The 15,479-nt window shown below is 41.7% G+C and overlaps 1 protein-coding gene across 1 annotated transcript in view; it reads left to right on the forward strand.

Annotated features, from left to right (window-relative positions):
- The window catches only part of LOC115375623 (receptor-type tyrosine-protein phosphatase mu), a 153,688-nt gene that overhangs the window by 29,057 nt on the left and 109,152 nt on the right, over positions 1–15,479 (forward strand). Inside the window, exon 2 of the mRNA XM_030075087.1 lies at positions 5,146–5,268. Within this exon, the coding sequence (XP_029930947.1) occupies positions 5,146–5,268 (123 nt within the window). The remainder of the gene's footprint in view (positions 1–5,145; positions 5,269–15,479) is intronic.

Below are 15,479 nucleotides of genomic sequence, written 5' to 3' on the forward strand. Positions count from 1 at the left end.
CTATTGAGGGCCAGCTTGTTCGACCCCCACTATTTTTCACTTTATATGCTTTACCAGACATCTTTTCTTTTTTTTTTTTCCATTCATTGGCATCCAGAGCCTGATGTGTATAGCACTCCACAAAACTTTCACAAACACAGCTTTTAATGGTGAAAGTTAACTTTTGTTACAGGTGCAATAACAAAAGGCCTTTTAAGTCTCACTTGAAAATCTTTAGGAGAAATTGGCTCCAGCTTTGAGGGGTTGAGATATTGATTCTGGCCTCTGGCTCAGTCCAGTAAAAGATGGATAGATTTCTTTGAAATGCACTCTGTGTGAGAATATAAAGACCATTGTGTGTTCTCACTCAGGAATAAATTGTTTAATGACATATCTAGGGCCACCTTTTTAGCTTCAAGCCGCCTGCTTCTCTTGAAAGGGAAATGTTGACAGGGTGGAGCACATTCATCTCCACTCCCAGACTACCCACACCTCATAGATGCTTTTATTGAAAGTTAAATCTCCCTCAGAGAGTTGGCAGTGTCTTGTTGGGATATCTATTTCAGCAGCTGTCGAGGCCGATTATATGTAGCTTGTGCCACACACTGGCACTGATATAAACCTCCTACAGGGAGAGGGACTGATATAATGCTATTGATCAGTTTGCTCATTTGCATGCATGTGTACAGCCTCTTTCAATTGCAAAACTCTGACTTGTATAGATTGTGTTCAACATGTGATTGTCTTTTTTGTAGCAGTCGTTAGTTATGGCAAGAAAGCTTCTAACAAGGTGCAGTTTCTGTATATCAAGATTTGAGGCGCACTTTCATATTTTCCCTTGGAGAGTTCAGTTCATACCAGCACTGGTACTATATCAGCTCTGTTATAATTGGTGCTGGAGTATTTCCCAATTCTGAAATCTGATAGCCAGAGCCACATGCATCATGCAAACAAATCAAAGCAATGAGACTCACTCGTTCATACTGTATATAGAGACATGCTAATGGAGAGAAATGAATTAGGGCTCAATATTTCTGTGGCCCTGATTTAATGATCAAAGTTGGCCAGCAAAAGTAATGAACGGGAAAGAATAGGGCAGTGTATTGAGTGCAAGTTAACATTCAGTACACAGAGCTGCTATTGACAGTGAAAAAGCAGTATTGTCTTTAAGTGATCTCGTTGTCCTGGTTGGCCATAAACAAAAGCGAGAGTCTGTCTTGTCCCCTCATCTCAGATCCATGTCAGCTCCATGGAAAATCAATTGCAAAATACACAGAAAAGGTTAAGACGAGGCTAGACAGGGTGGTGCTGTGTGGTTGTGGGCACATTTTGTCATTCAGAACTAAGATTTATAAATACAGTCTCACATGTATCTTGTCAGTCTAACATGGCTTTACATCCTGATAAAATTCCAGATTACGTTCTTGCTTTGAAAAAATGTTGTTCATCATGTTCACTGTTATGCATCAAACAGTTCTAGGCCAATGGGGTAGCATATTTGCATTTTTATATTGAGTATTATTCCTCATTAATCTCCTGTGTCCTCCAGTTTGAATGTTTTTCCGGCCTCCCTCTGACAACACGTTCAATCCAAATAGAACAGTGGATTTTTTTGCTATTTTACAATCCTTTGAATGATTAATATATGACTTGATGTGACTGCTGATGATGTCTTTTGTGAAGTCTTGGCAGGGGATGGAGGTTCGAACCGGGACCTCAACTTTGTTACTCTCCTGAGTTATTATTAAACACAGAGTCGGCATTAAAAAAAAAAAAAATTATACCTCTCAAAGTGGGCTCTGCTTTGTGCTTATTCTCTCTGATGGCTTTTCCCTTCAACATTCCACATTCTCCCTTCACCCCCGTCACCCACTGACTCTGAATTCATTTCTCCCCTCGGCAATGCCATCGATTTGAATATCAAACACTAATAAAAGCCACCTCTTTGGGTTTGTTTGAGCTCCACCATGCTGTGAGAGGGAGGTGGGCGGTACAGGGGGAAGGATCTTGGAACTATCGAGTCAAAATATTGATGGAACTAAGCCAGTCTCCATGACGCCAGAGCCAAAGATTCATGTAAATTTTCACCAAGTTACATCTTTGCAACACACACATTTTTATTTATTTATCCAGAGAGGGTTGACTGAGCAAACAGGAGTTGCTTTATTTATTTATCTATTTATTTATTTTTTTGTAGCACCACACAGTTTCACATCCTCTGAGTCCCCCACACTCACACCAGGGAGCTGTCCAGTACAGCTGTAGTTTCCTACTGTCGGCCACCGCAAACGCCACCGGAGCAGCTGGCGGTTAAGTGCCTTGCTCAAAGTCCCGTCCATGGTAATTGAAGAGGCTTTCTCATTCACATTCACCGCCCAAGATTCCCTGTCTATGAGGTGTGTGTCGTTCTGCTGTAGCTGGACACATGCAGGTTGAAAGGGGCCTTAGTACAATGAATAGAATGAATGAAGAAAACTAGTGTCTTTTATAGACTACGTTCAGGTTCAAAGGGTAAAAAAATACTTTACAAATAATTTTACCATCATTAGACAGATAAAAAGGGAATAAAAAGGATCAAAAGGGGTTAAAGTTGCAATAATGTAGTGGGAAAAAAACTCCAAATGTTACGTGATTAAAGACTAGAAATATTAGCTGTAAAATGTGCTTAGGTATGAAAAGTAAGAGTAGTCCTTGAGAATGGTTAAATTACTGATGCGTTATCCTGTGAGAGGTATTTCAATATAACTGCTCCATATTCTTTTGGCTAGTTGGAACTCTAACAATGCATCGTATTGCGTGTTTAGTGTATGTAAGGTAAGTAGCGTCCACAGCTGTCAGATAGAGCAATATATTGCTTTTTGGAATTTAGTGCAGTAAAAGTCTCACTAAATGGAAATGCTCAAGTAAAATGGCCCAAAACTGGACACGGGCAGATGTACTTAGTTACTTTAAAACATTTAAAAATGCAAACAGATACAGATTCCAACAAGCCCATGGTACATATGTGAATTTCTTGATGGAAATTATGTTCACATTTAGTCCACTATTTTTAAGGTTGCTTGCTGTCTCCAGTTTTCACTGTCAAGCTACCAGTGTTGTGCACAACCTATGCTCTTGCAGCACAATACACTATCACTGGGACAGCATTTTACTAACAAAAATAAGCTGGTTTTCCACAATTCATGTCAGTTTGAACCAAACATACACATAGATACCACCAGAAAGCTCAGTGTCTGATGCTGAATCCAGCTGAATGAGGTGTGAAGCAAACTGATGGGGACTTTTGACGTGATGACGTCAGAAGCCTAGGAGGCACCTTCATTCAATACAAAATCAATGGACAGGGTTGAACTGGTGTATCCCCCCAGGGTGTGTGGAACTTAATTGCACTCTGTCTCTATTTGTAATGAATCATTTTCTCAGGTGCTGCAAACCCTGATCAAGTTTGACAGTGTAAGCCTCTTGCCATTTGACGGCGATACCTCTATGAGAAATAGCATACAACTCCAAGAATCTCTCTGTAAATATGATCTGAGGTTGTTTTTTTTTTTTTTTTTTTTTTACACAGTGACAGTGTGGTAACAGTGTTCCTGGCATGCTTCAGTGAATACGGTTTGAGATTAAAAGCCAGAACCTACCATCACATCCTGAAAATTGCATTTAAGTGTGGGGAAGGAAACATCATTTGCCATCAGTTGCCAGTCTCACAGAGGAGTCTCCAGCCTGCTTTGTGGCAGCTCTGAAAAAAAAGAGATAGAAAGGTAGCTCGGTGATATTGTGGGTGATTGACTCGCTGCCTCTGAGAGACTGGCATTCACTGCTGTCGCCTACGCAGGCAGTCCTAACCAGTCACAGCTCGCAGTTCAGCGATATGTTTGCTGCAAGCCAATGAATTTCTCGACAAGATCTTAACAAATCCTCAACCTTTTACCAATCCAGTGATATATTGGCAATTCTATGTCCACCCACTCAAACAAGACAAAGCAGCAAATATATCATTAGTAGCTGCCCTATAGAGCTGGATATTAATTATCCTGTGTTCTCCTCGTTTGGCCACTCATTTTCACATGTATTGTAAATGTCACCACAGAGATAAATGGGAAAACAAAGACCCTAGCTCATAGCCTTTATGCGGCAGAATGTCACAGGGAGCTTGTAAGAGATGAGATATTGGTTTTGGCCTGGCACAGATTCCGGCTCAAAGGACATTCCCTGAGGCAATAAAATTTGTATGTCATCGGTGCTTAGAAACTTATTAGGAAATGTGCAAACACTCAGAGCAGGCTCAGAATGTACAGTTTCTTTTTCGTGAGAATCCCAGCAAAGTGAAGCCTCTTATCAACAAGTACACTGCTGAATCTTGAGCAGCATAAAATCTCTCTCTCTCTCTCTCTCTCTCTCTTTTTTTTTTTTTTTTTGTTTAATTTTGCACAGCACTCTTCCAAGACATCTCCCTGAAAAGGATCACCCACGGTGTAAAAGCCACCTCAGAGCTGTTTATTTCTTTCTTTCTTTCTTTTCTTTTTTTTTTTTTTTTTTACTCAGTATGGACTCCTTTTCCACAAGATATTGTTCTGACATGCCTTCTTTTAGATTTATGAGTAGATTGAAAAGCACTTTGGGGTAAAAAAAAAAAAAAAAAAAAAAGCTCAACTTTCACATACTCCACATGGCCTTTAAGGTGTGAGGAATAAAAGGGTATTTGTATTAATCGATCACACGCCAAGTCTTGTTGAAGCCTGGCCCTAATGGTTACTTGCTGTCATTTTGCAAGCAGCTTGTAAAAAGGATTAGAGGGGCTCTGCGGAGTAAGGGCCTATGAGCAGCAAAGTTCTATGGCCGGCAAGCAGCAAAAATCAATTTATCCTAGATGGTGGTGCAGTTTGGGAACATAATGCCTAACGATGATGGAGTTTGGACACTTCATACTTGTCATTGTGAAATTGGACTGCCGTGTTGCTAATGACGGTAATGTATGTTGTGCCTCGCCTGCTACAGTAATCCTTCACTCTGTCTCACTTAAATGCATCTCATTGTCTGGCATATTGCATTATGAATACCGCTGGTAGGGAAAAAAAGGGGAATGTAATTTATGTGTTCATTCATTTGGGCCTCAAGTTAATGGAAAAGCTGTGTAACAATATAAATTTCTTCCTTTTGTCACAGGCAATTGTAACTTTGAGAAGCCACTGGCAGCATGTGGGTACAGCCAAGGCAGAGAAGATGACCTTGAATGGGAGCAGGCCAATACCAGAGAGAAGCCTTCATCAGATCCTTGGATGCCCTCAGGTAAGGAAGGTGACACTGGCTCCGAGGAGAGGAGTGAATACGTCAGTGAAAAAAAAAAGTGTGGGCATTTCACACTTGTCAATGCTGTGCAGCATTCAGTTGCACTAAACAAAGATTCATCCACACAGACGGCTTTCTGTCAGAGATAACATATTCTAAAGGACATATTCTAAATAGGAAGTATCCATTTGTTGAAAAAGTATTCAAGCCGGGACTTGCACGGCAGAACGCACAGTGCGAATCAAGGCTGATTAAGTCCTTGCAGCGGCGACCTGTGTCAAAATGCAGCCATTTTTTAAACACAGGCAACATGTTTAAAAATGTGGCTGCACAATTCTTGTGTTTGAAACTCCCTTTGAGCAAACGGTTTGATTTCTTTCAAAAACATGGGGAAAAAAATCAGTGAGCATCTTTAGCAAGAAATAGATAGATAGATAGATAGATAGATAGATAGATAGATAGATAGATAGATACTTTATTCATCCCGAAGGAAATTCACAGTTTTCAACAGTATCCACAGATTACAAGATTAAATAAATAAAAAATAAAGAATAAAAGATGACACCAGAGATCTAAGTACCCAATGTGCAAAAAAACATGTGCATAGATGTATACAATGTGCATAGATGTGGGCAATGTGCAAATTTACAGTATAATAAGTAGAAATGACCCAAACATTTGCAAGAAATTCACATTTGCTGTCCTACTGTCACTATCAAATAAAGCAGAAATGCCAAAAAAAAGAAAAAGAAGAGAAGAATTTAAGTCAGTGTAGGAAAGGTCTATCAAAGCTAGACCTGCAACCTACAACAGAGATAGAGACTAATTATTATTGATTAAAACTGATGTATTTTCTGATGGCTATTTAATCTCGAAAATGACTGTCCCGCGCTTTAAAGAGGCGGTTATATTTACGCATTCTCCTCTCGTGTCGCGCCACCATTTCCCTCTCTTGATCTCATTGATGTGGGATGATGATACGCCCTCATTCCACATCAATATCTGCCTCCCAGGTTCTTTGTGACAACGGCGTGAATTGAGACAAAAGCGACAGGAGCGCATTTGATATCAAAATACCCAAATCCATTTTAATTAAAGAATTCTTTCCATCAGCCACATATTGAAATTCATTAGAATGCCTTCCCTGCATTTTGTGTCTGCCGCACACAATTTGTCTCTTTAATGTTCCATTGATCGCTTTTCATTTGATTTGAAATGAGGAGATATCACTGCCACCGAGCTGAAGGCACCTAAGGAATTAGACTAATGGAACGGCATTTTTTTCCCTTGTTATAACAAAGGTAGTGTTGCAAACTAATGGATATTGTTTTCCTCTGCTATCTGACGCCTAATCTCACAAAGGCTGCATCACAGATAGATTGCACCGGGCCCCCACAGTGACAGAGTGGGAATTAATTAGCAGGCCCTCACTAATTTTAAGCAGCCGGTGCCTGGACCTGTTTGTGTGTGTGTCAGGGTGTGTGTCGAACTGCCCCGGAGAAATTACCTGCCATGGAGGGGGAAGTATCTACTTTTTCCATTGCAATTGATTTATGTCGGGACACATGGCGGCCAGGCAAAGGTTACCGCGGAATCTGGAAAAGCCTTGACCTACAAATTAACATCGTGCGCGCGGTCTAAATTTAACATATCTGATTAAAATCCCATGTCTGGTTCCGAGGCGTCTCTGATTGTGCCTCTCAGTCTGAGTGCACTTCAGACAGGCTTGTTTTCTACCTGTGCATCTTGAATCGTGGGTAATTAACAGGTTGCAGCTCTTTCTCCGACGCTCGAGCGTGAGCACTCACCCTGCCATGCGAAATTGTAATCTCTCCTCTTTGACCACATTGAAAGAGATGTGAAATGTAGTGCACTTGACGGCTGAAATTGTTTTAGGGCTTACAGGAGAGGGGGTTGATGGGTAGAAATGCATTTAGGTGAAAGCCACACCGGTGGAAAAGCTATCGCACCTCTGATTGCTGTCTCACTCTCAGCCTGTACTTATGAATCTCCGCAAAACGACCTTATCATGCTCACAGAACAGATTGTTATCCTTCCCGCTGTGCCAGGATGGAAATAGAATTAGAGTGGCCACTGAACACAAGGAATTACCAACTCAAACACCTTTTTTAAAATGGTTGTACAGATATATATCCAAATAATGTCGTTAAAAATGACATATGATCTATATTCTGTGCCCATTAAAATTCATTAAAAACCTGCGGCTCCAACTTGGATTGAAACATCAATTAATTCTTATGAGAGATAAAAACATGCTCATTAAACAATATAATTTGAAGTTTCATTCAGCTTTTATTTAAGATTATGATACAAAAACATGAAACCTGGTTATTATTATCTGGATTTAATCAGGTATGTTAAAATCTTGTGAAATCAAGGCAAAGCATCCCAAATTAGGGTGGTTGTCACAGTTGTAAATTAGTGAGCATACAACTATGAGAGGCCGTATGTACAATTTTGAGGACTCTGCTTCATACTGCAAGCTCATACTGCAACCAAAGAGCAATCTGGCCCAATCCCATCCCAACATGTAAATAAAAGAGTACCAGAACGCAAAATAGGGATGAAATGCAGTGAGCAGAAGGAGCCCCGTGGCCACATGAAGGAAAAGACACAAATTCAAACCGGGCCTGAAGCTCTTGGTTGTTTACAAAGATCCGCTCCCCACCTAATTGCTACGTCTGGACGGAGAGTAGCCTTGTTTATCCCTCCACGCAGCTCTGATTGCATGCTTTGGCTCCTTTAGGGTGGCTCAGCCCAGTTCTGAGACTCTGCATGTCTGCTTGGGCACACCCCAGTATGTTCCCTCTCCCAAGCCAACTGGAGACACCGCCGGCAGAACTGTCACTGTCAGTCCTGTCAGCACCAACAAGCCTCATCTGTCCTGGATCATGATAATAAAACCATCTCAGCCAAGACGACACTCGCTCAGCCTCGGAGACTGGAGTTGGACTCAGTCCCCCACTTCTGCTGAAAAGAATCAGGCACTGGGGCTGGATTGCGTGTCACTTGGAGAGAAAATTGACACACTTGAATCAAAGACATCATGTCTGATAGAACGGCTTGGTGGGCTGCTCAAAAGAGAAATTTTCGATTTCCCATCAGGTGTTAAAAAGTTCCCCAGTGCAGCACAGTGGACTGGGAGAAGAATGGATTAGGCTGACTTGATGTGGAAGTTTGCTGTGTTGTGCTGCGGGGGGTGTCCAGATGCCATTAAAAAGGAAGCTGTTTTTAGTGAGCCCCAGCTGGTGCAGAGGCAGCCTCCTCTCTGATGGTGTCATGCATGTTGCCAGCAGTAGGCTGCTGCTCCCTGTGTCTCCCCTGAGACTCGTTCTGGGGAATAATGGCAAGAGGAGGAGAACGAAGGTCCTCTAACTGAGATTAATTAGGGTTTTTGTATTATGCTAAGCACAATAGGAAATGCAGCTCCAGCTGAATGGCTTATTGTTGTATTCTTAATGTCTGCCTCTAAATATGTTGAGGGAAAGAAATTGCATGTGTTTTGTCTCACTGTTGCTCAGAGTCTTTTGTTTTGATTGCGTGCCCTTGGTCGATAATGACACTTAGACAATGGTGAGGGATTGACAGAATGAGGTTCTTCACAGGGTAATGGCCATCTTCTCTCATTCTGGCGCTTTCTTGTCGCAGGTTCATAATGCTAATGCAACTCACTCTTGAACCTAGAAGGGTGCCATTCTCTGTGTGTGGCCAATGCATATGGATAAGAGGGATCGTTTTAAAAGACAGAAGGTTTCCATTTTTACCATGTCATCAAGGGGTAATGAATTGGCCTTGAGTGTTACCTGGGCCGCCACTGCTGTTGATGCGCCGTTCAAATGAAAGAAGAAGAACGGCGGCCACTTAAAATGTGAGCGAAGAGAACACCCACTGACTGAAGGACGTCAGAAATTTAATCAGAATTTAAATCACATCAGCAAAAGATGAGATTTGCCGTCAATGGGGTGGACGAGGGAGGGGTCCGTGATGTGAAAATAAGCTAATTGCCTCTGAGGCGTTCCCAACTTTGAGTGAAACTCGCGCCTCGCGTGGTGTTGGCAAGGTTGCGGGGTTAAGGAGAAACCCCATTATATGATTAAGGGACGAAACAGAACAGCAAATTACCTCGTCTGATCAATTCGTGAATTAATTCCTGGAGACGACAGACTGAGATTTCCAATTTAGCGTTTAGTGTTTTGTGGGGCGAGGATGCATTGTGCGACGGTCCGACCAAATGGGATTGCACGCTTTGCTATAAACAGGATTATGACGGCATGTTGTGCTGTCATGATGGAGGACACATTTGCGTACTGTATTTCACATTAGCATGCATGGTAGGTACCATTACAGCTAATGATCTAGCTAGGTGACTCAAGTGAACAGTCTCTGTGGTTGTATAATGTGTTTGTTGCAGGCAAATGGATCATTAAGGGAACATTACTATGGAGAGCCAACAGTATATTAAGATGACATATTAAGGCATTAAGAACTGCGGCTGATTGACGCCCAGCAACAAAGGATGCTGCCATGGAACATAATAAGGGTCACTTGCTGTTCCACCTGACTAAAAAGCCTGGGCTGAAACGTGTGCGGCATGATGGATGGTTTCGGGTGAATCTGTTCGACATTGTCAAAGAAGCCTGCCAGAACCTCCTTATATGGGGGAGCCCAAACTTATTCAGTGTTATTTTATCCGGCCCCTTTCATGTTTCAAAGGACACAGCGAAAGTTCTGGAAAATTGAGTGGGGGCCACGGCTGTTCACATTAACAGCCTAACCCTCACAGCGAGAGCATTTTTGATTGGTGGCAGAAAGTGAGAATAGCCCTGTCTTCATTGACATTTCCGGAGCGGCTGCCGTGCTTTTCTGCGGGTGTGACCTCTGTGAATTTTATTAGCAAATGAGACCTGGAGGGTTTGGGTTTAAAGAGCGCCCCTTCATTCTGATTTCCCCCACATAATGATTTTCACAGAGTTCAGGACCTGAATGGAGGAGAAATAATGAGCACTGGTCATTATTGCAAATTATATCCTCTACTCAGACCATCACTCAACACATAATGAATCTAAATACCTCCAACCTATAGACTTTGATGATTAGGATTAGACAGTTCTCTATTCATGTGAACTAAATGACATGAGACTATATTCCCATTTAGAATATTTCCCTCTCTTTTTATGATTAAGAACTGAGGGAGAATGAAGCATACAATGGCAGGCATTTAAACCAGCTGAAGGCATTTTGCTCCATCATGCCTCATCCTGCCTGAAAAAGCGCCATAGAAACCAATGTAAACCACCCACCAACATATCCCCCCACAGTGCCGTGCAGCGAATGCAGTGCATTTTATGTGGCTGCTCATGTGATAGATTTTTGTTGTTGCCTGGCATGGTTTTCGAAAGAGCATCACTTGAACCAAGTCATGCTCTGGAGGCTGCTGCTCGCTCTTTTCAGAGAGGCGGCATTCACTCTTCCCGTTCTCTGACAACCTATGCACAAACAAGGCGGCGTGAACGCAGCGGAAGGGGTTAACAAGGTTCATCTGACATATTGTCTCAGGTCACTGCTTGCTTCTCTCTGCCGGTCCACCAGTGCTCAACCACCTACCCTCTCGCCTCACAGACTTCCAGTGTATTGAACTTGAAAAAATGTAATCTTAAAGAAGGATTACGTCCTAAGCGGGAACATGAATAATGAAAATAATAAAAATATCACTGTGGTGTATGGGATTTGGTCTTACCACATTATTGGTGAGTTTCCTAGTTGACTGTATCACATAAAAGCAAGAGTTCATGCTTTTTCTTTGCGAGTCTTCCGACAGATCATGCTCATTACTTGTTGCCTGAGCCTCAGGGTAATGTTTGTGTACTTATGCATCCTGCTCTGAAAAAAATGAATTTCAATTTACAAGAGTCTGTGCTCTGGTAGACATGCAAGGTTTGCCAAAAGTGCCAACCAGAAGCCTAATGTCAAAGCATTTCCTCGCTATTTCTCCTCTCTTTTTTTTTTTTTTTTTGAAGAGATTAGATGCTAGAAACTACAAAATGAAATTGTGTTTGTGTTGTCGCATGAGACATTTAGTTTGTGATTGATCACCAGTTTGCCACCAGGCCTCTACTCTGAGACGCCACTTTGAAAAATCTCTTAGAGTGAATCCTCAGGAGGGAATTTTTCTGCCCATCACGCATGACCAAAGTGTGAACAATTCCCAGCGGGTTTGCTAGTGCGAGTGAGTTGATGGGGCAAAGGATTTAACTTGATTGAAGCCTGCCTTTGGAGTATGTCCATGCTCCTCTCTGTATGGCCTGTAATACCTTTCAGCCTCTCAGGCTGTTATTTCAGATTACTTGATTGCCCGCTGAACCTGTGCATTTGCAGGTTTCCACTTCTACAGTAGGTAAAGCCGTTTTAATATTAGATGGCACAGGTAGATCTCAAACCCTCGCCGCTGAAAAAATTCTCCAACTTGCAAAGCTGCAGCCTCTGTAAAGATCTGTTTATCGTGTTTACCATGCTGTTTAGCAGTCCATTTGAAAATCATGAATGCTCCACATGTATACAGCATAATAATTATGGCAGAGAATAATCATGGCATGCAATCATGACAATTCCAGATTCTGTTCATCATCAAAATTAACTAATTGACTTAGATCAACTTAGACTGGGGGCATTGTGTTCCTGAAAATTCACATAAATGTGTTCATAACTTCATGAGATATCTTGCTAACAAACAGACAGACAGACAGACAGACTATTGTGGGAGAGGTAAACAGTTTGGGATCATAACATTCACTTACAAAAAAAAAAAAAAAAAAAAATAGTAATTTGTTTACACCATCTTGTCTATAGAAATGGAACGGCCTTCTGCATCTTGTTTTGTTTGGTCTTTTTTATTTGTATGAGATCTTTCTGTGATGGGAAAGTAATAATAATAATAATAAAGTATTTAAAAAAAGTTGAATGGCAGGCTTGCTGATCGTTTAATGCTTGAGCCAACAACAAAAATACAGCAGTGTGTTCTGTGCTAAATTCCTCGTGCATGCAGTGTCCTCCTTAGTAAATTCTAAAATATTGCATGCAAATGAAAACAATATGTTTCTATTCCAGCTATGCAGCGCTCACCTCTGAACAACAGTAGCATGAATGCATGTAGCATCCATAGCAGGAACACTTCGTCTTTTGCTAATTCATTTTTCATACCAGCCTCCGTGTTCTCTAAGTTCAGCCATCATTGTAATGGAAGGTGAAAGTGGCCTACATTGGAATAATAATAAATCTGTTCTTCTGAATACCTTAGACAGTAGCAGGGCACTGGCCTTTATGGAGTTGTACAGACAGGCCTCAAGTGTGCAGAGCGCTCTCTATTTTTAATTGGCCCTGAACATGCCATTGTTAAGGCACTAAAGATAAAGAGAGAGGAAGAGAGAGAGAAAACACCCCTGTGCATCACTAGCACATTAGTGCAGCACTAACACAATGTCATTATAATTTGCTCTTAGACTAGCTGGCTAATTAGCTTGTCGTGGTGCAGCAGGTCCTGCCGAGTATGTGGTCATTATGCTTGAAGAGCATAGAAACTGAATGACAGCGAGCGCTCTCCTGTCATCTGCCTCAGTTCTGTTAGCGAGTGACAACAGCAACATGATGAGGCCGCACAGTGTCACTTGAAATATTGTATTCTCCTTATGTTTCCTGGTGGCCGATAATGAGGAGAGAAAAGACTTTTTTCCTCGCGTTGCGTTTGGCTTCACTGACCTAAAACAACACAATTTGTATTCCTTGAATTTGGTGGCAAGTGTTTCCGAGGCCCATCTCTACTGTGCTGCAGCCTGGACAGCAACTACAGAACTCATTTCTTGATATTTACATTTGTGCTTCAGACAAGCGATTCCAAATTAATATTAACAGCCACTACACTGAGTCTTATCAAACAAGAAGTGACTTCTTACACAGTGCACCTATTGTTATATTAATATTTCAATAATATAGTGGTAAAAAAGAAGCACAAATGCTGCTTGAGGGATCTGAGATTTTCATCTCTAATTACCAACAGAGAGCACAACTGAGCATAAATCTCCTGTGCAACACTGTCACAATGTGACTGTTTCAAATGAATAGTAAAGCAACCTGTTTTAATCATAGCGGAAAGAGCAGTCGGCGTTGGCATCTTTGTCTTTGTAACACGAGCTTCAATTGAACAATTCATCAACTGCTTATTAGTGCTGGTTCACATAACACCAAGGGTTGCCGATGCCTCTAAGGGGGAAAACACAAAATGTTCAGGCCACCTGAGCAGATGGCTGATTGTTATTAAGGAGACCTCACAGCCCTCATGCGGACCCACTTGATTGAAGTTGGACAAACAAGTCTCTCAAAGTCAACTCTCCTGCCCTTCTTCATGTACCATACACAACTCCCTGCATATACTCAGAAATAATTAGCCTGAATCACACTTGCATCAGAGACAGATTGAAAGTGAATAATACATTAAACAGCACTGGAAGAAGAGTGTAATGTGGATTGTTGTTCACAACAGTGAATCATAGCACAATGATCGCCGCGTCCGGAGCCCAGAAGAAAGCTGCACTCACATGTAGCTAATCACAAACATGCCTTTTGTACATGGCTGTAAGCGCATGATGCTCACATGATCCAGATCCTGATAAGATCCTGCAAAACAGGGCAAGCTGCTACCTGGCAAACAAAGCCTGGAGCCTGACTCAGTGTCATCACAACCCGGTGCTCCTCCTCCTCCTCCTCTGCTCCCTCTCCTCCTGTTTCATTCTGTAAACATGACAGAACCCCCACTCGTTATCTGAAGCCGGAGACAGATGGAATTGGTGAGCGTTACAAGCGCAGCACAACAAGACAAGTGGGCAAGCTCGAGTCATTGATGGAACAAATAGGGCTCTGTGAGAGGCTGCTTGGCTGGCTCGCCCTGGGACCGAGCCTACTGTGCAGTTAACGTTATTCACCCTCTTTAACACCGTATCTCAGTGAATCACCAGACGCTAATGATAAGCACCGCTCCCCATCCAAATCCATCGCAGCCCGGCTCAACCTCATACGCGGGCGAGCGCCGCTTTTCACTAACAGGTTGTTTGTCTCACCTCCAACTGCAGTGTGCCTTCTAGTCACTGCCACGCTTCCCGCACTTTCAAAGAAATTTCAGCGTGAACCCGGTCTGTTTGGCGGCGCGAGAGACGTGCCGTTAGAATCTGTGCCATCTCAAGGCCGAGCCAAGCTAAATAGGATGATGACAAATCGAAAGTTCCGCGTCTCATTGAAAGTTTGCCAATATAATCATTCTCACTTGTGTTTTATTGGCAAGAGGGGAAAGAATTAGAACAACCTTTAATATTGAATCCAAATGATAAAATCTAAATGGGCCTTGCTTGGCAAATTTGTTTTAACGTATTGATTTCTCATCATCTCCCTCCTCTCTGTCATTGAGAAAAAAAACACTACTCTCAAGCATGCAGCATTTTAGTTTGTCTTTTCTCCGTCTGTGTATTATGATGAATGATTATGGCTAGGGGATCTTTATTGGCTCAAAGATAAGGGCATCTCCGCATTGAATGTCACATACAAGAATTCTCAACACTAATAAGGGAGGTCTCAACCCTGCCATCATTTACCCGCTTTCTGCACACACTAATAATATTATGCTTTTCACTTACTCACTGTAGAGCCTCTAAAAATCACCTGATCTCTGCTAACAACCTATCATTTGCCAAGGAAATCTTCCTTCTCAGCAAATAGCCACCTGTCTCAAACCAAAACATTTTGATGCCATGTTACCACAGAGAATACAGCATCAGAGAAGGCATCATAATCTTGCTACTCTGTTGCTGTAGATCTCAATGTTAAAACATATGACTGACGATATTGATAGAATATTTAATTGTTCATTTGAATTTACAGAATGGGCTTTGGCATGTCAGTTTAATGTGCATGTCTCCTTAACAACATCATCAAACATAAAGTGATCTTTGTGAATGTGACGCTATTTGGTATTTACTGCACTTGAGATAAAGGCAGTTTGGTAACACTTTCTATGAAGGTCTGTTGTATAATGCATTATGAGCGCATTCATAAGGCATTATAATGCATTTATAATGCGTTATAAAACATGTTATAAATGTTCATAATCATGTATGACAACTTATAACAAGGTTTATAAATGATTATAA

Source organism: Myripristis murdjan, chromosome 17 (genome assembly GCF_902150065.1).
Source record: "Myripristis murdjan chromosome 17, fMyrMur1.1, whole genome shotgun sequence".
In the NCBI taxonomy this organism is placed as follows: domain Eukaryota; kingdom Metazoa; phylum Chordata; class Actinopteri; order Holocentriformes; family Holocentridae; genus Myripristis; species Myripristis murdjan.